This window comes from Malania oleifera, chromosome 6 (assembly GCF_029873635.1).
Source record: "Malania oleifera isolate guangnan ecotype guangnan chromosome 6, ASM2987363v1, whole genome shotgun sequence".
Lineage (NCBI taxonomy): Eukaryota > Viridiplantae > Streptophyta > Magnoliopsida > Santalales > Ximeniaceae > Malania > Malania oleifera.
The window spans coordinates 35,294,107-35,321,077 of record NC_080422.1 but is presented as its reverse complement, the minus strand read 5'-3'; the positions used below and the strand labels follow the sequence as shown (position 1 = coordinate 35,321,077).

General features: G+C 36.0%; 1 protein-coding gene across 2 annotated transcripts; it reads left to right on the top strand.

Annotated features, from left to right (window-relative positions):
* The first annotated feature begins 2,902 nt into the window (after window positions 1–2,902).
* LOC131158132 (putative cyclic nucleotide-gated ion channel 8) lies at window positions 2,903–26,857 on the top strand. 2 transcript variants are annotated; one of them, XM_058112766.1, is made up of 7 exons: window positions 2,903–3,102; window positions 4,397–4,982; window positions 9,006–9,218; window positions 22,843–23,144; window positions 23,526–23,637; window positions 25,458–25,694; window positions 26,055–26,857. In XM_058112766.1, exons 1-7 carry the CDS (start codon window positions 3,044–3,046, stop codon window positions 26,763–26,765), a joined length of 2,220 nt encoding a protein of 739 aa, XP_057968749.1. In that variant the 5' UTR covers window positions 2,903–3,043; the 3' UTR covers window positions 26,766–26,857. The 2 variants fall into 2 exon arrangements, with proteins under 2 accessions (XP_057968749.1, XP_057968750.1); XM_058112767.1 differs by having other exon boundaries at window positions 2,918–3,102; window positions 9,006–9,222; window positions 22,847–23,144.
* The last annotated feature ends 114 nt before the right edge of the window (window positions 26,858–26,971 follow it).

Genomic DNA, 26,971 nt, shown 5'->3' with positions numbered 1-26,971 from the left:
AATGGTTGATTATATGTCTTGTAATCAAAATGAAAGCCTAATAGAATAATTAGGATGATGAAATTAGTGCAGGGAGGGTTGAGAATATCATCCTCATGGTTTCTACTTTTAATTTCAAATATACCTTTGTGTAAAAAAAAATAAAAAAATATTATGATCTCATTGATGAATAATTACTTGAAAGTTAGAATTAGAAGGTGTCATTCCAATTTTTGCAGCAGTCCCACTCCCATAATCCTATTTTGAAATCCCTATTTCTTTCTATGGCCAATTACTAAAGGTGGCAAAAAATTAAAATCCACAAAAAAGTTTTCCCTTGATTTGTGATGGGTTTTGTGAATCGTAAACGTAGATGTAAGAAAGCTCTTACGTTTAGGTTTTATGAATAGTAAACGTGGATGTAAGAAAGCTCTTCCTGTTACAACCGTTTGTGAACCTCTCTCTCTCTCTCTCTCTCTCTCTCTCTCCTCTCTCTCTCTCTCTCTCTCTTTCTCTCTCTCTCTCTCTCCCTCCCTCCTTCTGCATATGCAATTCCAAACTATCTTTTGTGTCTCTCCATCTCTTTATAAATTGATAATTTGCCTTTGGTAAGGGATCTCCATCCCACATGAATCCTAATTGCTTTCCATGAGAATATAATTGGAGAAAATTGTGGTAAGATCATCTTTTTATTCTGCTTTCTTCCTCATATATTTATACTGAAAAGCATTATAGAATTATCTAAATTCTCTTCTATTCTCCATATTACTTTTTAAAATGTATCTCTTCATGTGATTTCTTTCATTTATTTCCTTGATACTTCTATCGAACAAATTTTTCTTTGTTTGATATGTGATTTAGCTCAATTTTTGTAATTTTTAATTTTTATTTTTACTCATTTATTGGACGTCATTTGAATTTGTAATCAAAGGACAATATCAAGGTCGAGATATAATATTCCTATCCGGATCATTTCTTGCTTGATTTGAACTTGTTATTAATTACAAATATTTAGATTTGAGTATCAAAAAGAAAAAAATTGTATAGAAGAAATGATTTGATTATTGATGTAGCCCTTTCAATTTACATAATGCATTTTGCTCCAAATAAACTTGATATGATCATAATCTTGTTATATGAATTAAATTATTCAGAGGATTTTATTGGAGAAAATTAAGTCATGGCGATGTCAATTTGAATCCCATGATATGATCATGTTACCATGGCCATGATCTCTTTTCCTTAAATAGCTTTGGATATTGTTAGGTTGATTTTTGGATTTTGTCAGCAACCATTAGAGCTTATAAGATCTTTATGATAAGATAGTTAAAAATCAAAGCATAATTTTTTTTTTAAAGTGCTAATATAGATCTTTTACAAAATGGTAGTTAAAACTTTACATCTCAAGGTACTATATGAGACTATATATTTTACATATTCCATGTAAATTTTCTTTTTTTTTAAACCTAAGGATATGAAGAAAAACAAATTTACATGCATATGTACAAAGACTAAAGTCGTGTTTCAATTTTGGATTTAGATTTACATGAATTTAAATAGAATTTAATATAATTTCACATTATAATTTATTCAAATTTCAGGTTTGAAATCCATGCATCCAAACATAGAATAAAGATTCTTCCCTTCACAAAGATGAAGGGTCCTTTGCACTTCTGCCATAGTTACAAAGCCATGCATGCATGCATGCTACACACACACATACATACATATACATAATTATTTATATACGTTTCCATTTTTTAAGATTCATTTTGACAAAAGCGGGTTATTGGTATGCAAGATTTGTGCTGGTGAATGGAGAGGTGTGAAATTTGTACACAATACAAACTGCTTACTAATACTAAATCAGGTCTCAATGATTATTGAGCAGAACCCGCATGTTCTGTGAACCTGGATCCTGATGAGTAGAAGGGATTATAGTTTCCCTTCTTGCTGCAAGATTTTTGAAAAATATTTCTTTACCTGCCATTCGTGGAGGTTGCTGGAGATTTCCCATTTGAATTCTTTCTTTATGGAGAGGAACTAATTTATTGAGCAAATTAAGACGCTCATTTTGATTTCTTGGAAAACTAAAGTATAAAAAAGAAAGGATAGAAATTTTTTGGAAAATGGACATCTCTCCTTTCCATTTTTGTCACTTGATCCATTGCTCTCCCTACCTATTTTCTCAAAAATATACTATTGTATTTGGTTTAGGAAACGAAATCAGGTAGGAATTATGAAGTAACAAATTTGATTTGATTTCATTCTATTTTATTTTATCTTTGTGACCAAATGTGCCCTAAACGAAAGCAAAAGGAGGTACTGGGGTTCACAATGGACACCTTAAGGTTGTGTACTGACTAATATTTCTACTATTGATTAAGCAAAGAAAGGCATTTGTAAATATATAATTTTTTTTTCTCATCATTCCTAGAAGGATCTTCTTCTTGTACAAGTTTAAAATCAAAACAAAATTTTCAACTAATGGGTAACTAATAAATTTAGATTTCTCAAAAAAAGTTACCAACAACTTTCCAATAATCTCTATAACTCTCTCATTATCTTCCTAAAAATATTACATATAATGTCATATTTGATTTGCATTACTCAAAAAATCCCATTTGTGCGAATTCTTCCCCCAACAAACGAAGAGATATTGGGGAAATTGCCACAAATTTGATTTCATTCCGACTCCATTTCTAGATACTAAACATGCAATTGGGGCTCTGTAGCATTAAATGCAGCAAGTGTGTGACCAAATATGTGCGTGCCCAGACCATTTGACTATTTTGCCCCTCACTCTTTAGGGATCTTGTGGTATCATAGGAGGGGCATTTTAGGGTTTTGACTAAATTTTGTTGTGGGAAGCGGGTACCAAACGTACTGCACCATAATGCCTCCCTTTTTAATATTTCTACATATATAGACATACACTGTTACAGTATGTTGCAGAATAGCCATAGTGCAAAAACTGACCAGTTCTGAAAATCCCAGACGCGCAGTTGAAGTGTTGAGTTGAATTGTTCTCAAGTGCAGCATTTATGTTATCCAGTTTCACAGAATGTTCGACTGTGGTTACAAGTCGCAGTATATGGGCGGCCAGAGGGAGAAATTCGTAAGGTACAAAATATATATATACTATATTCCCAATGGTCCACTGTAATTACCATTTTATATTTTGAATATGTCGTATGGTTATGCCTACACACACCCACAAACTCCCCCCCCCCCCCCCAAAAAAAAAAAAAAAGAACAAGATGAAGATGAAAAAAAAAAGAGAAAACAAGATTTGACAATGTGATCAGAGTTCCTGTTAAAAAACAAAGTGATTTAGGGTTTTACACTCAGCAGTCATGTGTGAAAAGTAGAACCCATCATTTATGTCCTAACTTAAAATAATGTACTGCTTGATTTTTCGTACGTGGGGAACATATATATATATATATTATATATATATATATATTGTTTGCACTGCTTCCTTTGAATTTCTCAACATTCTCCTGAAAGTGTTCATTTTCTTTTCCTCCTATGTTGGAGTTGGAGGATGGCTATGTAGCCAGTAGAAGAGTTGGCTACAATAGTACATGATTGCAGTATGATATTCTTTCTCTCTCTCTCTCTCTCTCTCTTACACACACACACACAAAAAATATCATGCAAGCTCGAATATACTCTATCTGTGTGTGTGTAACTGTACTGCAATGTATCTATGTTCATTGTTTCATTTTCTAGGATCTAATTACCTTTTTACATAATGATGGTTTCTGGCTCAAGCTGTTTATGCAAAGTTCTAATAATGTGTTGGGGGAAGAAAGCTACTCTTATTGTTCTACTCATTTTCTTGATTTCGAAAGCAGCTTTTGAAAGCAGCTGCATCAGCTTCTGGGAAATCCAACTTTAACAAGAATTACAGAACCTGGTCAAGGGCAATATGAGCTGCCATCACATGCTGAAACAATTAAGATAATATTTTTGATGAGTTTTACTCTTTTATGAAATTTATCCATTTTAATAAATGGGAAATTCATTATTTCGTATACACATCTATTTTTTGACATTTAACAAAGTTTTCATTTGGTTTCATCTAGAGCCAAATCAGGAAAGGATAAAGATTGATGTACCAAAGCTACACTTTTTACCACTTTTATTTGTATGATATTCTTTTTAGCAATAAATCAAAACTCTAGAATATTTTGACATGTAATTGAAACTTTTTAAACTTACAAGTAAACTGTACATCAAGAAACCCAAGTTCTACTATGGTACAACATGCTTGCAGTTTTAAATATAGCATTCGTTAATCTTCTCTGCTTTAACTGTTGAAATATTATCTGGAAATTAATTGGAAATCTCATTTTGATGAATTTGGCATCTAATTTTGGTATAGTTTGGCTGCTGTTTTTATATAATACAGGTTGGATGATTTGGATTCTTCATTATCAATGGCTTCTGATGCTGGTAGATTAAAGAGATGTGGGTTTAATTTAGAACTATTGACCCGGGCTGGTCATTCCAACAATAATCCATCCCGATCCTTTCGGAGAGGAGTGAAAAAAGGGTCTGAAGGACTCATGTCAATCGGGCGATCACTAAGATCTGGTGTCACCCGAGCTGTATTTCCAGAAGATCTTAAAGTGTCTGAGAAAAAGATTTTTGATCCTCAAGACAAATCCATTCTATTGTGGAATAAGCTTTTTGTGATATCATGTCTTCTTGCTGTGTCTGTGGATCCTTTGTTTCTTTACCTTCCTGTCTTCAATTATGCTTCATACTGCCTTGGTATTCACACAGAGCTAGCAATCACTACTACGACAGTGAGGACTTTAATTGACATGTTTTACCTTATCCGCATGGTTCTCAAATTCCGGACAGCTTATATAGCACCATCATCTCGGGTTTTTGGGCGAGGTGAACTTGTCATAGATCCTGCACAAATAGCTAAGAGATATTTAATGCGATACTTCATCGTTGATCTCCTTGCTGTGCTGCCCCTTCCACAGGTTTGAGCAACTATATATGCTTCCATTCTATGCACCCATGCTTTCTTGCCCTTCTGTTGCTTCCTTGTCTCTTTGGCTGTTCTTTTCTATGCATTCATTCTTGGCAATATGATGTTTTGAATCTGTTTTTATGGATATGTTCAGCCTGATCACGCAGTCTTTGCATCATTCAAATGAATGTTGTTATAGAATTGCTAATAAGTAGTACATTCATGCTAGACTGTTTGTTTATGCTTAATTTGTTTCTCTTCATTCTTCACTTGCATCTTCTTGTATTTAACAAGAATCTTCGCCAAACTACCTTAGGCCGAAAGAAAATCATTAACAAATATAATCTGTGGTATGGGTGATAACATATCATCAAGAATGACACATTTGAAAAATACAAGAAAATCAACTTATGCTTTATTCAATTATTGTTTTTCCTTGCCTTTTTGTTTGCATGGTTGAATGCGCTAAGAATTTTCAGCTTTGATCTACTTTTGATTGCAGAATGCTTTAATCAATGAAAAAACAAAAACAAAAACAAAAACACAATGTCAAGGTAATTGCAGTGGGTTCAGAGTTTGTGTGTTTCTTTATTGACCTTAAATTGAATAGAGTTTTCCCCATAAGTTTTCTATCACACCTGCAGTCATAAGTTTTATGATTGGTTATTTTGCCCTTACAATGTGCACGATGTGTAGGTCCACTTAAGTTGTCACATGCTAATTTGTGAGACGGTACTTTATATGAGACCAATAGAAGTTAGGAGATATCAGTAGCTAAGATCACAGGAGTACGTGAATATAATAAGATTCTTTCTTTGAAGAGAGATTTTAAGAGTTGTAAGAAAAAGCCATACCCCATGTTTGGAGAAGCCTTAGATTTGGATTTGTATTAGATTTGGATAAGATCTAATACAAAATTGTATTAAAATTTGTCCAAATCCACTCAAATCCAAAATCAAGGTCCAAAATCCATGCTCTCAAACGCAGCATAGAGATTTTTAAATTTTTATATGTTAGTTTGATTTGACTGTTCCATTGGGAATTCTAGGAGTGAGATTCTGTTATAACTAATTTTCTTAAAAATGATACATTTCACAGGTCCTAAAGTATAGAAAAATATAGTCCTATATACACCTTTGATAGTTGCTAATGATCCTTGTCAACATGAAATTGTGCCATCAAATCGTGGAAAGTTTGGTTCTATATCTGCGGCTGTGGATTAGTATCCTAGGACTGCCTACCTCACCTTCCGTGGCATACATGGCTGCAGAAGCTTGTTTCCTAGGGCAGTAATCTGTCTATATGGTGTACCCAGATCATCAACTTCAATTGGAACCTAAATTTTTTGTCAATATTGGAGAAATTTATGAAAAGTGGGCTACGAATTCTTATTTATTTATTAATGCTTATTATTATGAACAAACAGTGTTTATTATTCACAATTTGGGGATCTAATCTTTCTTCAAGCAAGTCTCCTTTTGAAATGAATTATCACAAACCTCCTTTTGAAATGAATTGTCACCATCCACTCCCCTGCATTCTCATTCTTCTATTCCTCATTATTGGCTCCACACTGTCAAAGATATTATATGATTGAGCTTATCGGAATGCACAATAAGGTGTGCTAGAGTAAGTATAAGACTAATTATAAGTTGCCAATGCCTATATTACAAAGGTTGGTTTTTTTCTAGTGTACTTCCACCAGGAGAGGCTTCTAAATTTAGAAAGCTTTTTGCCCAAGGAAATTCAAATTGGTTCACATTCTTAAGTCAGTATCTCATGCCTCATCTTCCAAGCTCATTGATAACATGCCCTTTATTATCCCAGCTCACCTGCTAATACCTTTAGCATTGCTGATATTATTAGGTTCTGTGGATATGCACCAACACTTATGGAGACTTTTTTGTCACCCTTAGCCAACATCCCTAACATGAAAAGGATTGTATTGATGACATCTTATTGGGACTGCACGGATGCATAAAGGTGTAAAACAGTTACTTGGTCTGTTACTAATGATGGATCATTCATGGATCAGTAAGGCAAAACTAAGATGGATTTGACATGATTTGTTTTAGCAGTCATCAGTGTCCTCGATATAGAGTTGAGGATATCTTTCAAAAAAATGGGGGGAAGATTTGAGGATGAAGCATCTTGTTTAATGCACAAGATATGCACACAAATACATACCCCACTCATAAATACTGTTCTATTCATGTGCATTGACAATTGTGACTTAATTTTAAAGGAGAGTTTACTTTGGAGATTCCCTGCCCCCTCTTTTTGTAGTCTACTACTAATTATGAACTGACTAAAGGCAGGTCATGTAAAACACAGGTACACACACACACACACACACACACACACAAGACTTTGAATCTTGCATTATAAGCAGTGCTGAAGACCTTGAATTTTTGAGGCATTTTTTCCTCAAATAATTTTATTTACATTTTTTCTTCCCTAAATAATCTAACTGCATGAACATATATTTATATCCTGATATTTAGATATTGTGTACTCTTTTAGTGTTAATTAGAACATTAATTTTTTTGTCTCTTCTGTTTATTTTTTATTGGGACCTGAACCAAAAGTTAGGGTTGATAGTTGTAATGCGACTGTAATGACTTCAATTATGCATAAATATGGTGTTTATCAGTTTAAATTCTTGACTACTTAATCATGGTAGAAAATATGGGGCAAGGCGAGGATAGGACCTAGCGCAAGCATATTAAAGAGGGACTATGTGTTTGCCCCATACTTAATATGAGTTTTGGAGTGGCACTGGATGTGATGATTTCATTTAAGGGAATAAGCAGCATCAAATCCCAAGTTATTTTATCCTTATGACATGGCTAACCACTAAAGATATCATATGTAGATTATGCTTTCCTTCTCTAATGGATGTAGTGACTGTAGGTGTGATAGAGAAGAAAAGCCTAATCTACGAATGAACACATTCGGTATATATTATTTGTTGTAAACCAGTTAAGTTTCTGAGGATATTCATTCACCTTTGACTGATTTTTTGCACAATTTTATCAGACGTAGATTTTTATTACCCTATTATCCAATTGAGTATGCTGTCATGACTCATGACCAGTCATCAGTTGGTACATAAGGGAGTTGCAATATGGAACTGTTATTTGTCTGTGGCATGTTGAGGGGAAAGAGAACTGTGTCTTCACTCAACTCCCATGTCAAAGAAGGACGAGCTCATTGCTGCTTGTGGAGGGCCTTGGAACCAACACTGTTAAGTGCCTTTTGGGGGTGAAACCATGGTGCTGAAGGGACCAAAGCAGACAATATGTCAAATCCAAACTGCATTGTAGTTCATCACTGTTTTATGGGATAATTATAAAAACGAAACCCACATGAAAACGCTTTTTCCTACTTTAGGTTTCCAAGGGTGGTTGACAAAGCTGAAGGTTGAATTAACTTGCATTCAATCTTGAATAAGTCATCTTGAGTGCACTCAATCTTGAGTTTCTCTTGTTTTTGAAGGATCTAGGCAAATTCCAAAGTCATATTAAATTTTCAAGCGTTGGCAGGAGCAAAATTTTCACTAAAGCATACAATAATAAAATTGTTGCATAATAATACAATATAGATTTTTATTATTTCAAAATTATCTCTTATTATGTTAACTTCAAATGGCGCTACTTATGCATGATTTCCTGTTTATTATTATTTTTAAATAGGCAACAAGTACTTCCTGCTTCCCTGTAGGTCATTGTTTTGCTTCCAAAATATTGTGCTTTGTTTCAGACTTTGCAACTGATACCAGCTGCAGTTTCTATGGCTATAGATCCTGATGGTTCCTCTAAATATAGTTCATGAATTTGACATTTAAGTTATAGTAACCAGCCTCTTGCAAAAATACAAGGTAAGGCTGCATACTACAGGCCCATCATGCTCAGCCCCTTCCCCGGACCCTGCATATGCGGAAGCTTTGTGCACTGGGCTGCCCCTTTTTTTAAGAGATGCAGAATGAAGAAGGTTCTAGTTTTCGCTTCTATTTACTTATCATTATTTGCAGATGACAGTCTGGAAATTTCTCCAAAGAACAAAAGATTCGGAAGTATTCACCACAAAAAGAGTATTGCTTAATATTGTATTTTTACAATACATTCCACGATTTTTCCGAATTTTACCCTTGACTTCAGAGTTGAAAAAGTCTGCTGGTGTTTTTGCCGAAACTGCTTGGGCTGGTGCTGCCTACTATTTGCTCTGGTACATGCTTGCTAGTCATGTAAGTATAATCTTTTATAAAATTGTGTTGGCATGGTAATTCATGGTTCTTTATACTGTTTCCTATTTGACTTTTGCATTCACTATCACATTTTCCCGTAACTCTGCTTACTTTCTATTAGAGTTTAGATATCTTATCTGGTTTAGGGAGCTTCTCTTATTTGTATATGCTATTGTACGCTGTGATAAAAACAAAGATATAAGACGTTTGAATTGGGTAGGAAAACAATCATTCATGACACAGGTGTTGTCATTTGAAACTTGTCCATGTCATCTACATATTATACAAAAAAACAAAAGAAAAAAAAAATAATAATGAGATGAGTGCACTTGTTTTATTTATTTAGTTATCTATTTTTTGCCTTTCTCCTAGTAACCTGAAACTACAGCCAAAAGACCCAATGTCATACACCCTAACTGAATGTGGGGAAAAGCCTAAGTACAAAAGTTACAATAGAGTAAACTGTGAAATTCAATTCCTGTGTATTGTAACAACACCAAACCTACATGCGCTCTAACCCCCCCCCCCCCAAAAAAAAAACCGAAAAGAAGAATCTCTCACGCTCACAGAATTAACCAGATACTCACATGTCCATTTCGTTTGCTGGACCATGTTGTATATCTGATTTGGGGCCAAGTGTTCATTGGAGAACACTTCAGATGTGAGTTTAGATCTACAGAATGGTGAACACTTCTCCCAATTGATGATGGCCATGTTAATGTGAGGTAAGTAGAGTCCACCACCAATTTGTGGGCCCCATGACAAAAGAATAATAAGGAAAAAAAAAAATAGAAGATTGAAGAAGGTGGTAGATGGTGTAAATTTGGTCAAAAAGAGCTGGCAATTGTTATTACTATAGTACCGCATAGTACTACTACAGTACCACACAATACTACTACAGTACTCGTATTTTGATTATAAATACGTTCATACCATGTCATTTCTATCATCCCCAAAAACTTAGAATTCCTTGTATTTTGAAGGCTTGTTAGCCAATTTTGTATTTGAGTGTGGAGAGAATTTGAGAGTTCTATTATATTTGAATCAGCAAATTGCTTCTAGATGCTCTGTGGTTTTTCTCTCCAAATTGGAGAGTTTTCCACTTAAAATTCTCGGTGTTGTATTTGTATGGCTTGTTCTGCATTTCCTTTTTCTATTTCAATTCGATCTTGAATTGGGTAAAAAATAAGTGGTATCAGATAAAGCTAAGTTTGTTACTGTTTACGTATATGTTACTATTCACATATACGGATACTGTTCAACCACGCTCCCAACAATTGGTATCAAAGCAATATATTTAATTTAGAGAAAGATGGCAAGCGAAGACAGAAGTACAAGCAGTTCCAAAGCTACAACCGTTGCAGTTTCAAACACAAAGTTTGAGTTAAAAAATTTTATGGAAGTAATAGCTTTGAAATGTGGCAATGTGAAGTTATGGATGTCCTTAATCAACAAGGATGAGACATAACGTTGGAAGATAAACCCGATGACATGAAGGAGGTAGACTAGAAGCAACAGAATCAAACAGCTTGTAGGACAATCTAGCCATTCCTCGCGAAAGACGTCAAGTACGCCGTCATGAGAGAAAACATAGCCAAGACGCTATTTCAGAAGCTAGAAGACAAATACATGATGAAGAGCATCCAAAATAGGCTGCATTTAAAAAAGAAGCTCTTTCAATTCCAATACAAGGAAGGTACGTCTATGATCGATCATTTGAATGTTATGAATAAACTGCTAGCTGCTTTTTTAAATTTAGATGAAGATAAAGATATTATTTTGCTAAACTCTTGCCTGATCCTTATGAGCATTTTGTAACCACCATAATGTGTGGGAAAGATATTCTTTCTTTTAAGGTTGTCTCAGATGCATTGATGAATCAAAAAGTCCGTAAAAATGATAAAGAAGTTGAATGTAATGCATTGGAAGCTATGGTGGTACTGAAGAGGTCCAAAAGCCGCAAAACATCTAAAAGGAACAATTCTCGCTCCAAATCGAGAGTAGTTTCTTCAAATGGAAGAAGATTCCTTGCTAAAGATGAATGCGTATTTTGTCACAAAAAAGGCCATTGGAAGGACTGCCCTAAATTGAAGCACAAGGAGAAGCAAAATGTGAGCACCAGCACAAGTGCTAATGTAGTTGATGAATCTGATGAGGATATAGACATATCACCTATCTCCACAACAGAATGTCTACCTGACGAATGGATCCTAGATTCAGGATGCACCCACCATATGACGTACAATAAAAACCATTTCACTAGTCTTCAAATATTAGATGGTGGAAAAGTACTCATGGGAGACGACCATCCATGCCAAAAGAAAGGAGTTGGTACTGTCCGATCGGAGCTGCATAATGGAACAACTCTAAAGCTGACAAATGTCTAGTATGTACCTAATTTGAAAAAGAATTTGATTTTAGTAAATTATTTAGATTCCAAAGGATTCAAAATCACCATTGAAAATGGAGTTATGAGGGTGATCAAAGGTGCTCTTGTTGTTCTAAAAGGCACAAGGAGAAATAACCTATAATTTTTGCAAGGACACATAGTTGTAGGTGGAGCCAACAACGCCTTGGAAAAATCAGATGGAGAAACTTCCGAAACTAGAAGGTTTGGCACTTGCGTCTTGGACATGCTAGTGAAAAAGCTATGCAAAGGCTAGCAAAACAAGGCTTGTTGAAAGTGTCAAAACTTGTAAATTAGAATTTTGTGAACATTGTGTACTTGGAAAACAAACAAGAGTGAAGTTTGGTATTGCTGTCCACCAAACAAAAGGCATTCTTGACTATGTACGTACTGATGTGTGGGGTCCATCTAAGACTCCATCATTAGGCAACAAACATTGGTTCGTCACTTTTGTAGATGACTTCTCTAGAAGACTTTTGGTATATACTATGAAGCCTAAAGATGAAGTCCTAAACGTGTTCTTAGCTTGGAAGAAGATGATTGAAAACCAAACAGGAAGAAAGATCAAGTGCCTAGAATCAGAAAATGGTGGAGAATACAAGTCTGATTCATTTAAGAAGTTTTGCAAAGATGAAGGAATCAAGAGGCATTTCACTGTGAAGGGAACTCCACAACAGAATGGCATAGCAGAAAGAATGAATTGCACTTTGCTGGAAAAGGTGAGATGCATGCTATCCAATGCTGGTTTGGGTAAGGCATTTTGGGCGAAAGCTATTACATACGCCAGCTATATCATCAACAAACTGCCTTCCGTAGTACTTGAAGGGAAAACACCCATTGAGGTATGGACTGGAAAACCTGCTGCTGATTATGATTCCTTGCGTGTTTTTGGTTGTCCAACTTATTACTATGTAACTAATGGTAAGCTTGATCCTTGAGCAAAAGAAGCCATTTTTCTTGGCTTTAGCAGTGGTGTGAAAGGTTACAGGTTATGGAGTAAAGAAGTGAAAAAGGTGACATTTAGCAGGGATGTCATTTTTGACGGAATTCAAATGCTCAGGAAAATAATATAAGATGCACCCATGGAAAAGACTAACAAAGGTAATTTGCAAGATATAGAAATCAGAAAGGCCATTATAAAACCTCAATCTGAATATACTCCTCCAGTCATAGAAGAAAATGATGAAGGAGACGATGAAAAGGAGGAACCAGCAAAAGAGCCACAACAACAAGAAGAGTATATTGCAACCAGTCGACCTAGAAGAGAGATTAAGAAGCCAGCGCGGTATACAGACATGGTTGTGTATGCCCTGCCTGTGGTTGAAGATGATATTCCTTCCACATATAAAGAAGTTGTTGCATGCTCTAAAATATGGAATGGAATAAAGCCATGAATGAAGAAATGCAATCCCTTCAGAAGGACGATACCTAGGAGCTTGTAAAGTTGCCTGAAGGAAATAAAGCAATTGGTTGCAAATGGGTCTTTGCCAAGAAGGAAGATCCAAGTAAGAAAGAGAAAGTTAGATTCAAGGCTCGGTTGGTGGCAAAAGGGTATGCTCAAAAGGAGGGAATTGATTATAATGAAGTTTTCTCTCTCCAGTAGTGAAGCATTCCTCTGTTCGAATTTTTCTATTTAGGGTTGATCAATTCTATTTGAATTTGGTTCAACTTGATGTGAAGACGACTTTCTTACATGGAGATCTTGAAGAAGAAATTTATATGACGCAACCAGATGGCTTCAAGACAAAAGGAAAAGAATACTGGGTGTGCAAGTTGAAAAAGTCTTTGTATGATTTGAAACAATCTCCAAGGCAGTGGTACAAGAAGTTTGATCAATTTATGAAAGACCATGGCTACATAAGAAGCCAATATGATCATTGTGTTTATCTTAAAAAATTGAATGATGGTTCTTTCATATATTTGCTCTTGTATGTTGATGACATGTTGATTGCAACCAAAAGTATAAAGGAGATTGAAGAATTAAAGACCAAATTGAAGATGAAATTTGAGATGAAAAATCTCAGTGAAGCCAAAAAAATTCTTGGAATGGAAATCACTCGTGACAAGGAAAAGGGTGTTGTGTGCCTAACCCAGAAGCAATATTTGAAGAAGGTACTACAACAATTTGACATGAAAGAAAATACAAAAGCAGTTATTACTCCTCTAGCTCTCCATTTTAAACTCAGGCAAAACTGTCTCCAAGCACTAATAAATAATAAAAAAAAAAAAAAGAGATATGGAATAAATACCATATGTTAGTTTGGTGGGAAGTCTTATGTTTTTGATGGTATGTTCTAGACCTGATATTTCTTAAGTTGTTGGTGTAATTAGTAGATATATGCATAATCTAGGTAAAAAGCATTGGAAAGTAACTAAGTGGGTTTTAAGGTATCTTAAAGGTACCATGAATATTGGTTTGAAATTTGAAAAAGATCCTAGTAGTTTAGATAACTTTCTTGTGGGATATGTAGATTTAGATTATGCAGGTGATCTGGATAATAGAAGATCTACCACAAGATATATATTTACTTTGGCAAAGGGACCAGTCAGCTTAAGGTCTACTTTGCAACCCATAGTTGCATTATCTACTATAGGAGCAGAATATATGGCAGCTGGAGATGCTATAAAAGAAGACATTTGGATTCATGGTTTGATTGCAGAATTGGGAATTCACCAAGAAAAAGTTATGGTGTATTGCGATAATCAAAGTGCTATCCATTTAGCAAAGAATCAAATATATCATTCTAGAACTAAGCACATTGATGCAAGGTATCACTTTCTTCGTGATATAATGAATAATGGACAGTTTCAATTCCAAAAACTAGACACGAAGGAGAATCCCGCCAATATGTTGACCAAGGTAGTAAATGGAAATAAGTTCATCCATTGCTTGAACTTAGCCAATATTGTAAATGTTTGAAAAAGAATGAAGAGCAGTGACAGGCTTGAGCTGGAGGGGGAGAAACACAGAAGTTAGAATTTTTGAAAGGAAATCTTAAAGATTAGAAACATCCCCAAATTGGTAGTGAGGGGCATATTTGTGAGGTAAGTAGAGTCCACCACCAATTTGTGGGCCCACATGACAAAAGAATAATAAGGAAAAAAGAAAAGAAGATTGAAGAAGGTGGTAGATGGTGTAAATTTGTTCAAAAGGGGTGGCAGTTGTTATTACTACAGTACCGCATAGTACTACTACAATACCACACAGTACTACTATAGTACTCGTATATTGATTATAAATAGGTTCATCTTATCTCATTTCTATCATCCCCAAAAACTTAGAATTCCTTGTATTTTGAAGGCTTGTTAGCCAATTTTGTATTTAAGTGTGGAGAGAGAATTTGAGAGTTCTTTTGTATTATTGTATTCTCCTCATTTGAATTAGTGAATTGCTTCTAGCTACTTCGTGGTTTTTCTATCCAAATTGGAGAGTTCTCCACGTAAAATTTTCAGTGTTGCATTTGTATGGCTTGTTCTTCATCGCCTTTCTCTATATCAATTTGATCTTGAATTATTTATAAAATAAGTGGTATCAAATAAAGCTGAATTTATTACCATTTACATATATATTACTATTCACGTATACGGGTACTGTTCAACCACGCTCCCAACACATCCACGAGTGTTTGGCAGTAGTTTTGACTTTGGACACTAACATGTATATTATCATAGAAACAATCACAAAATTAATGTTATTGATATAAGAATATGTGTTGCTATTACAATCACAAACTTCAAACCACCATAACTGTAAAACATATAAATGAGCCAAATGAAAGTGCAAAAGAAACACAAGATTTTGCCAGACTACATGCAAGGTGAACTTTGTTAGAGACTTAAAGCCTGTGGACTGTCAGTACATTTTGTAGAAATCCCAAGTGTCTTGGAGTGATTTAGGGGATATTTATGTGGGGGATTGTCTATTATTGAGAGAAATTATTTTAGGAGATTGTTTCCATCTTTGGCATACCCGATTGTATCATAAGTATAATGTATAGGCTTGTACAAATTATTCATTCAAGAAATACAGAAAACCTATTCTGATTTCATGGTATTAGAGCTAGGGTTTCTATAATCCTAGTTAACAATGGCCGAAGGAGCCGTCAACAGTAAAGGGTCGAGCACCTCTGAAGCTCTTGACAACGAGACTGTAGCCACCTCCACCTTGAATTCGAATGGGCTAGACAGCTTGCCCTTCCCACTCTCGGTGGACAGACTGAATAGAAAGGGAGTATTCGAATCTATGACTTTGTAACTCTAGAATTTGTCCTACACGTCCCTAGGTTGTTTTGCAATTTGTTATCCATTAGCCAATTGACAAAAGATTCCAATTGCTCTGCTAAATTTCTTTCCTCTCACTGTGTTTTCCAAGACCTATCATCGGGGAAGACAATTGGCAGTGCTAAGGAGTGTGAGGGACTCTGCTACTTTGAGGAAGCAAATATGAGTGAACAATGTCAAACTGTTATTTATGATTTTGCATCTGTTTTTAGGAATAGTGAAATTTTGTTATGGCATTCTAGGATGGGTCATCCAAATTTTCAATACTTAAGACATTTATTTCCTTCCATTTGATCAAATAAGACGCCTTATGATTTTCAGTGTGAGATTTAGTGAACTTGCAAAACACCAATGTAATTCATTTCCAAAATCCACATACAAACCATCCAGACCTTTTACTATGATTCACAATGATATATAGGGGCCCTCACGCTCTTTTAATCGCACTCACACGAAATGGTTTGTTACTTTTATTGATGATCACACTTGTATTTTTTGGGTTTACCTGTTGAATGATAAAATTGAAGTCCACTCTATTTTTATCAATTTTCACTCCATGATTCAAACACAATTCCAAACTCACATTCAAATCTTGCGTACTGATAATGGTAAAGAATATTTCAATAATATCTTGAGAAATTATCTTCAAGAAAATGGAATCATCCATCAAACTTCCTGCGTGGATACCCCTCAACAAATTGGGGTTGTCAAATGCAAAAATAGGCATATTCTTGAAGTAGCTCGAGCATTGATGTTTACTATAAATATGAAAAAATATTTTTGGGACAATGCCATTTTAACAGCTACATATCTCATTAATAGAATGCCTAGTCGGGTTCTTTCTTTTGCCACTCCTCTCCAAAAATTCCAAGAATGTTTTCCCAACTCTCGGCTCAACTCCAATCTCTCCCTAAAATTTTTTGGGTGTACTGCATTTGTACAAGTTCATGCTCACAATAGGGATAAATTAGAACCTCGCGTCATTAAGTGCTTTTTTTATCGGTTACTCTCCTACTCAGAATGGCTACAAATGTTATGATCTTGTCACAAAAATTTGTTTGTTAGCCTTGATGTCACGTTCTTTGAAACCACGCCTTACTTCCAAAAGCCCTCTCTTCAGGGGGAAAATTAGAGTGAATATCGATTCTTTGATTTCCCTGTTGATGAATCTGTGCCATACACTGAGTCTGTTGATACCACTGTCATTACACCATTCCCTGATCTATCATGTACAAAAGACCACTTAAACTTAGGGGGAGATGCAGAAAAACAAAATGACAAGGAGATACTTGTTTACTTAAGAAAGCCAAAATCAAAAAACAAGGAGAATCTCATACTTGAGGCACCAAGAGAGTTGGAACCAGTGATAGCTCCGAGCAATCATCAATCCACGCCCAATCCTAATCAGGTAATAGATCCAAATGGCCATGAGCTTCCTTCTGATAAGTCTGCACCTAATGACATTAATTTACCCATTGCTATCAGAAAACAAACTAGGTTATGTACTCTTTACCCTGGTCAAAATACATGTCTTATAAAACTATCTATAGGGTGTCGTGCTTTTACCTCTAACCTTGACAGGATAAAAATTCCAAAGAATATCCAAGAAGCCTTGGAGATTCCTGAATGGAGGGAAACCGTCATGGAGGAAATGCGAGCCCTGGAAAAGAATGGAACTTGGGACGTTATGAATTTGGCGAGAGGGAAGAAGCTAGTAGGCTACAAATGGGTCTTAACGGTGAAATATAGAGCTGATGGAACTGTTGAACGGTATAAAGCCCATATTGTTGCAAAAGGGTTTACACTGACCTATGGCATTGACTACACGGAAACGTTTGCACCGGTGGCAAAATTGAATACAGTTCAGGTTCTCCTATCCTTGGTAGTCAACTTGGATTGGGCACTTCAGCAACTCGACATTAAGAATGCATTTCTAAATGGCATGTTAGAAGAAGAAGTCTACATGACGATACCACCAGGTTTTAGTAAGAAAGGTGAAGAAAATAGAGTATGTAAACTCAAGAAGTCCCTATATGGACTCAAACAATCTCCTAGAGCATGGTTCGACAGATTTGCGAAGGTGATAAAGAACCAAGGATATTGACAAGGGCAATCAGATCACACTATGTTTTTCCAACAGCCTGAAAGTGGGAAGAAAACAATTCTGATTGTGTATGTTAATGATATAATCCTAACTGGAGATGATACAGTGGAGATGGAAAGATTGAAGAAAGTCCTAACTGCTGAGTTTGAAGTTAAAGACCTGAGACGAATGCGGTACTTCTTGGGAATGGAAGTTGCTAGATCAAAAAAGGATATCAGTGTTTCTCAGCGAAAGTATATCCTTGATCTCCTAACCGAAACTCGCATGCTTGGATGCAAACCTAGTGAAACCCCCATTGAAGCAGTAAAGAGAGTTGAAGACTGTGGAATATCGGTTGAAAAGGAGAGGTATCAAAGATTGATTGGTAAACTAATCTATTTATCACATACCAGACCTGACATCACATTTGCAATAAGTGTGGTAAGCCAACACATGCATTCACCAAAGAAGACTCACCTAGAGGCTGTGTACAAGATTCTCAGGTACCTCAAGGGTTCTTCGGGCAAAGGACTCTTCTTTAAGAAGTGTGAAAGCAAGGAAGTATAAGTTTTTACAAATGCTAATTGGGCAGTATCAGCAGAAGACAGAAGGTCTAGCACCGGATATTGCACCTTTGTATGGGGAAATTTGGTGACTTGGGGGAGTAAAAAACAAAATGTAGTGGCTCGAAGTAGCGCTGAAGCTGAGTTCAGGGCAGTTGCACAAGGGGTATGTGAAGGACTATGGTTACGGAAACTTTTGGAAGAACTACAGATCACGGTGAAATTCCCTATCAAACTCTACTGTAATAACAAAGCAGCCATCTCTCTCTCAATCTGGTTCAACATGACAGGACATGTAGAAGTGGACCGATACTTTATCAAAGAAAAGGTTGAAGAAGGAACCATTTGTATGACTTATGTTCCTACCAAGGAACAAACAACAGACAGTTTTACCAAAGGGTTAGCCCTACGGAGTTTTAATGATTTCATCTGCAAGTTGGCTATGATCAATATCTATGATCCAACTTGAGGGGGAGTGTAGAAATCCCGAGTGTCTTGGAGTGATTTAGGGAATATTTATGTTGAGGATTGTCTATTATTGAGAAAAATTATTTTAGGAGATTGTTTCCATCTTTAGCATACCTGGTTGTATTATAACTATAATGTATAGGCTTATACAAATTATTCATTCAAGAAATATAGAAAAGATTTCACCTTTATTTCTGATGATAGATTTGCAAGGACTTAGATCTAGACATGGAAGAATTACTGACTTAAATCACATTAGGACTACTCGAAGAAAAATTTGTTTCTTCCTCAAAAAAAGTGAAATCATCATAAACTACATACCAATGGGATTGAAGATTCTAACGATTATGCTCCTTACGTGAATATAAAAAAAAAATGCACTTGACATCTCGGGATTGACCATGGGGTTAAGTCATGTGCAAAACAAACACAACCAAAAACTCCAAAAGGAAGATAAAATAAAGGGGTTTGGGGAAACAAACAGTGTGGGACTGCTCCATCTAAAACAGGAGAATAATCAAATAGCAAGTAGTTAAGACAACCGAACATAAAATATTTGGGAACATGCATGTGAATCATCATAGTCTCTGCAACTTCAGTCAAATGTCTATTTCTTCTTTCAGAAACCTCATTTATTTGTGGGGTGTTAGCACAAGATGACTCATGTAGCATACCACGAGGCATATAGAGAAGCCCAAGATCGCTAAACATGTTCAAGGCCATTGTCAAAATGTAAAACATAAATTGAATAACCAAATTCATTATGAATTTCATTAAAACATAACTCGAATCAATTCATTTTGTTGAAGTAAGAAGATCCATGTCATTCTACTACTACAACAACAATAACAACAAAACCAAGCCTTAGTCCCACTAAGTGGGGTCGGGTATATGAATCATTTTCCACCAATTTATGCGATCATTCTACTACTCTAGAGTAATATTTAATAGATAAAAATATGAGAAATGCAAAGAATTTGACTCCTGAAAGGACCCCAATGTTGATGTGACCCAACTCAAAGGTGTGGCCTTATATTTATTCTCTCTCAGAAGTCGGAACTAAAGACAGATAATGATGTTTAACTGATTGACAAGATTAACGCTCTAAACTAGACTGTGACTGTAAAGAAAGGACCAGATTCTTCAAAAATGGTTAACCAAAATGACGATGCCACAGAAAGAAATTCCTCATATGCACAAGTTCTAGTTTTAGGTATCGCATCCAAATAATAATGTCCATCTTTTTCACAACCTGCGCCAATCATCCTCCTTGCTTTAATTCCTGGAAAAGACAAGAAGAGGGGTAATGCAGAGCAGGTGAGAGAGTCAGTCAATTACAAAAGATTAAAAGGAAGTTGAGGAATATACTGAACAGATGAAAGACAAAGAAAATAACTGCTACCAACTACTCAACCTTAAGTCCCATTAGCAAATACCAAATTTGGAATTGACTTAAAGAAGAGAAGGAATCAGCATTACCAATCATATAGTGAAGAAGCCCCTAAATCAATGATCCAAGAGCTTTGTTTGGAAGTCATCAAACAATTAGTGTTACCTGTGTGTGCAAATGTTCCTGCAGTAGAGGTCAAAGTGTGTTTTCTCTGAACCAGGGCATTGTACTCCTCTCATGTACGTGCTTACAGAACAACCCATTAGTAGAAGCAGTTGGAGATCTTGCACTAGATGCATGTGATTTTTAAGAAATCTCATTGTTTACTGAGGATTTTATATCCAAAGGATGTGCGTGAAAGTTATAAGTTATAACAGGAATCGGCTTTATGGCCTTTCAGTCCACAATGAGTACACCACCAAACATTGTTCCTGCCCCTACCTCGACCAATTTTTCCTCTTCCCACCCTCACTTCCTCACCACCATGGCTTCCCCCAAAACAATCTCTATTAGCACAATACCTGCCAATGATTACACTAGTACCACCATGCTAACTAGCAGGACTGACCAAAGCAGGACCATCCCCGCCTGTCCCAACATTTGACACAAGATTTTTTTTAATGCACTAGCATGCAAATTACTCAAGGATGGAAGACAAACATATCCTGCTAAGAGCTGACTTCTGATTGATTGAAGACTACTTTATAGGCCATTAAAAAACTTTAAGAGAGAGAATTCTTCATGTTTTTTCTTGAATGTATCCAAGTTATGGTGAGTGGATGGTTCTGATTCAATTCATCAAGCATCCCTCGAAAGTGGCATAATAATCAGCAATTTATTTATCTTCTTGTCTCCAGTAAAATATGTTCTCACTTTGGTTATAAACCCAGGATGTGTTTTTATCAATAGATTACACCTTCACATCATTTAAAAACATCGTGCTGGAACTCACAGATGGCTCCATAGCCGTGAAACAACAACAAAATTTTTGGGCTTTTGGTTAAACATTGTGTTGGAACTCACAGATGGCTCCATAGCCATGAAATAACAAAAGTTTTTGACTGTCAATTGACATAATCTGTGCTATTACTAGCAAGAGGATATTATGTAATGAACTTGAACTTGTTTCTAGCACCAAAAATAACCTTTATGGCTTGAGCTCGAAGAAATTAGTTATGACCATTCAACCTTACAGTTGTTATCTGAGCACTAACCTGATCCATAAATGATATTGTCGGGGAAATAGAAACTGATCAAAATCCTTCATGCCAAATACTCACAACAAGCCAAATCAAATTACTGTTCATGCAAGTTCTCATAAGGATACATAAGCAATTGAAAACAACCAAAAATGAAATCTGATTCAGTCTGGAACACATCACAGCAAGCAGCCAAAAAATGAAAACTTCTAGCATCCATCAAATCACGGGCACAATTCAGCAGGACAGCATATAAACACCACATAAAATCCTTCAGACACCAAAGTAAACCACAGATAGACTGAAGGACTGGGGTACAGTATAGTATGCACGTTCAAATGTTTATTTAAATTGAAATTTTCATAAATTGAAATCTTGATATTTTGCTCAGAATAGAAATTTTGGTCCTTGTTATTAACTAACTAGTCTCAACACCATAAGAATGTTTTAGTTAGGAATGATTTGTTCAAAAGGTTAGTGCTTTTTATGGATGTTGCGTCAAAATTAGATAGGATCAAAGTATCATATATCGCCATGATCATTGAATAGAAGGGGAGCCTTGGTGCAACGGTAGACTTGTCATTGTGTGACTTGGAGATCATGGGTTGCAAAAATGCAAGGTAAGGCTGCATACTGTATACAGTAGACCCATCGGGATCTTTGTGCACTGGGCTGCCCCCCCTCTTTTTCTTTTTTTTTTTACCATGATCATCTAATAAAGCCTTGTTGAATTGCCACTTGTTTTCGTGGAAGTATGAGAAAAATAAATAATATGTTTAATTGCTGGCAAAAATTAGATATTCAAATGCTCCTTCCATGTTTAATTATTGTTAAGGCTTGATATACATTGTTGGCTACAACCAACGAGCTTAAGCTTTAAGGTAAAGCAGTGATCTAACATGGTATCAGAGCTATGGTGACAGGAGGTCCTGGGTTCTAGTCTTCTTGCCCACATTTATTGTTTGTTTGTTTGTTAAGAACTGTAATGGGTGTTTGTTGACTGTTTGTCTCTGCATGTGCAATGGGGCTGCATGTTGGGGGGAGCGTTAAGGGTTGATAAAATTATACATCGTTGACCCACAGCTTAAGAGCTTAAGGTTTTATGTAAAGTGGGAATCTAACAAATATCGAATTCAAGTCTGTTTTTTCAATCTGGAATTACAAGATATATACAATATATGCTCTTAAGCAGTGCATTGGACTTGTTTGATCACTTTTAGTGAAATATTTCAGATAGTTGGGGCTTTATGGTACTTACTTGCGATAGAACGTCATGGCACATGCTGGAAGAATGCTTGTAAAGATGAAGTGAAATGTACTGCAGAATTCTTGTATTGCGGAAATAGACATATGCAAGGTTACAGTAAATGGCAAGCAATCAGAAAGTCTCTTCTTGACGAGAAGTGCTCCGCCAGTGAAGACTCGCCTTTCAATTATGGAATCTACACACAGGCTATATCATCTGGTGTTGTTGCATCCAGGATTTTCTTCTCTAAATTCTGTTACTGCCTGTGGTGGGGTCTACAGAATTTAAGGTAAACCACTTATCCTGTTTCCTCTTTTTATAGCTGCACACCAGTAGCAAGCTCATGCAATGTGCCACAATCCCACCTTGGATGGTACTACAGATATAGTGGCCATATAATGATGGTTTAGGTTTCAACCTTAAGAGGCACCTTTTACATCTATCCCTCCTATCAAATTAGAATGCTTGGTGAAACAGGTTGGTCTAATTCACTTGTCTAAGTCTTCCCTGGACCCCACATGCACGGGAGATTTGTTCTCTGGGCTGCCCACTTGTTTTTTTGTTATCTGTCAACTCAGATTGAAATTGAATTTCGCTAAAACTTTTTATACTTGGTATGCATGATTCCTAATATCTCACTGAATTAACTTCTTGGTGTTTCTCCTTCCAGTACATTGGGCCAGGGACTTGCAACCAGTACTTATCCTGGAGAGAATCTCTTTTCCATAGCACTAGCCATCTTTGGGCTTATCTTGTTTGCACTTCTAATTGGAAACATGCAAGTAAGCAAAAATTTTCTTTTCTTGGGTGTTATTAGGTCTCTATTTTTTTTGGTTGGTTTGGCAATCCAGATGGAGACCAAGCTATATTCTAGTGTTTGATTTTTATTGCTTGGGATCTGCCACATGAGCACTGTTCTGCCATTCAATTCTATCAGTTTCTGAACTGAATGTTCAATTGGAAATCATCCATGTCTTGTATCAACGCCAGTACTTACTGTGCCTCAAATTGCGTTAAATATTTCTTCAACACCATCTCTCATTTGAGCTTTCATTACACATGAACAAACAATGTAGAAAGACCATCTGTCAATTTGCTTTTGATAACCCACTTTTAGATCCCCATAAAATCCTTGTATTTCATTTACATGTTTTTTATATCGTTACCCATATATCTCAATGGCATTATTCTGGTTAATCTCCTGAAAATTTCTTTTTCACCTTCCAATTTTTTATGACAAAAATTGTATGCAAAATCTTAGTAGCTTATAAAATTTTCCTCTTTAGCACATTCATCGGTAATAATACTGACAAAGCACTTCTGCCCCACATGGGGCTCAGGTGGTAAACTCAAGGCTCTCCTCGTTAAATATTGTTAGAGTTTTGAGTTTTGGGGCTTTGACTTTTCCTTTGAGATAATACATTGGTTTTTAAGTGGAGATGGGTAGAGGGGAGGGCCTATTCTCCCAGTGGATTTGTCAAGTGTCAAAAGGACCTCAGACACCATCATTTCCAAAAAAAAAAAAAGAAAAAAAAAAAAAAACAGAAAATAGTCTTAAAGCACTTCGCTTTATGCATCTAGCTTTAAGTATGTAAACAACATTCTCTTAAATATTCCACTTATAAAATTTATGATGGCAAGTTATCTCATGGGCACCGACCCACTTCTACTCCTTGTATTTATGATGGCATGTTATCTCATGTTATTGTCCCCATCTTTACTCCTAGTTATGCTGAAGCTACATTCCATGTACTGTTCAGGACATAACTATCGTAAAGCCTTATCTATTAAAAAGAAAAACTATCTTAAAGCGTTAAGAATTTAAAGTATTCCTCCATATATTTAACTAAGAATCAAACATACTCCTATTTTTTTTTTAGAAAAAGATAAATTTCCAATAAACATACAACATTGGACCTCTTCTTGAATATGCTTAGTCACCTTGTCATTGATAAACAATACTTAGAGAAGGGCTTGCTGTAGACCTATTATGAGCAGACATTCAATTGTCTTTACTTTAATTGATTTCAATCCAGTTACTGCAAAGTTGTCTGTGTTCTTGATTGAATCAATATCTGCAACTGATTCATATTTGTTTTAAAACCGTTGCAATACTTCTTTAAGTAACTTATGACTTCTTTGAGTTAATACACACTGCATGAATGTTTTTCCTTTTTTTTTTAAAAAACCTTAGAAAGAACTGTCAACTAAGAACAATAGACAACAGTGCCATAACTAATTTCCTGGAAAAGAAGTTAATTTGAGTTTCATTACTTTGAAATCACGACAACTGATAGAGAGGTTGACTTGTGCTTATTGGTTAGTATGATGTTGCTTCTCTTCTTTGAACTATGGATGGAAACAAACTATCTAATTATCGTCCATCTCAAAAATAAAAAGTAAACTGAGGGGAACTCATATATTTATGATGAGGCTTGTAATTTTGGGCACGGTTGGACACCACCAGACCAGAAATTTAAGTCCATAAGATTACCAATTTTGAAATGAATATTAGTTCCTAGCAGTTGAAAGCAGTTATACACTTAAAGCATAACTGCTACCGAATAATGCTAATGGCAGGATTGTCCTATGATTGCAACAGACTTATCTTCAATCACTTACTGTTCGTCTGGAGGAAATGAGGATCAAAAGGCGCGACTCAGAGCAGTGGATGCACCATCGATTGCTTCCACAAGATCTTAGGCATCGAGTTAGACGCTATGATCAATACAAGTGGTTGGAAACACGAGGTGTAGATGAAGAGAACTTGGTTCAGAATCTACCAAAGGACCTCCGGAGGGATATTAAGCGACATCTCTGTTTAAATTTGGTGAGAAGGGTAAGTATGTAATTTAGTGATCTTTGTCAATTTGTTCATTCTCAACATGATATTAATGTGTATATTTACTGCAGAAATGTGGAATGTGGGTCTTAACACAAACAACTTTGATCCATCAAGATGGATACAACAATTTCCAAAAGGAAACAATTACATATATATATATATATATATATGCATGTGAATGTTTCGTGCGACTCCATGCTAATTTTACTTTTAATCAATGTAGATCCATGTAACTGTATCCTTGAAAATATTGATATTGAAATACACTTATCAGTACTTGGCAGTCTTGCCAGTGCATTCTGTGATGATTACATTTTCTGTGTCGATTTCGGCCTAATTTGGGGGCGTATGCAGGTTCCTCTTTTTGACAATATGGATGAACGACTGCTTGATGCCATTTGCGAGCGGCTGAAACCAAGCTTATACACAGAGCAAACGTATATAGTGCGGGAAGGAGACCCAGTTGATGAGATGCTCTTCATCATACGTGGTCGGCTAGAGAGTGTGACCACAGATGGTGGCAGGAGTGGATTTTACAATAGAGGTTTGCTGAAGGAAGGGGATTTTTGTGGAGAGGAGCTGCTTACATGGGCACTGGATCCCAAAGCTGGTTCTAGCTTACCATCATCTACTCGGACAGTGAGGGCTCTAACAGAGGTGGAGGCTTTTGCCTTAATAGCAGAAGAGCTGAAATTCGTTGCCAGTCAATTCAGGCGCCTTCACAGTAGACAGGTTCAGCACACCTTCCGTTTCTATTCGCAGCAGTGGAGGACTTGGGCTTCCTGCTTCATTCAAGCTGCATGGCGTCGCTACTCCAAGAGGAAAAGTGTGGAACAACGTCGGAGAGAGGAAGAGAATGAACCAGAAGAAGAAAGGGGGTTGCTTATTCCCAATGATAGTCTTGAAGGTAGTTCATCCAGTCTTGGTGCGACAATCTTTGTGTCGCGGTTTGCAGCCAATGCTCTTCGTGGGGTTCATAGGTCTCGCCACTCCATGAGTTCCAAAAGCTTAGTGAAACTGCAGAAGCCTTCAGAGCCTGACTTCGATGCTGATTATGCAGATTAATCACTTTATTTGTGTTTTGATGATGACAAAAAAATTAACTATGGAGCTGGCTATTGCTTGCTTGCTCGATTTATCTATATGTATATTATGTATGTATGTGATTGGTCCGGTGTCAAGGTTCTATTTTATTTTATTTTATTTTTTATCATTTCTTTTTTTTTTCACTTGCTTTTGATTGTGGATTTGGAGAGTAAAAAAAAGAAATA

Coding starts and splice junctions, on each gene's coding strand:
- LOC131158132 (XM_058112766.1), top strand. CDS start 3,044: ATGTTCGACTGTGGTTACAAGTCGCAGTATATGGGCGGCCAGAGGGAG. Junction 3,103..4,396: donor CAGAGGGAGAAATTCGTAAG/GTACAAAATATA, acceptor TATATAATACAG/GTTGGATGATTTGGATTCTT. Junction 25,695..26,054: donor GTTTAAATTTGGTGAGAAGG/GTAAGTATGTAA, acceptor GGGCGTATGCAG/GTTCCTCTTTTTGACAATAT.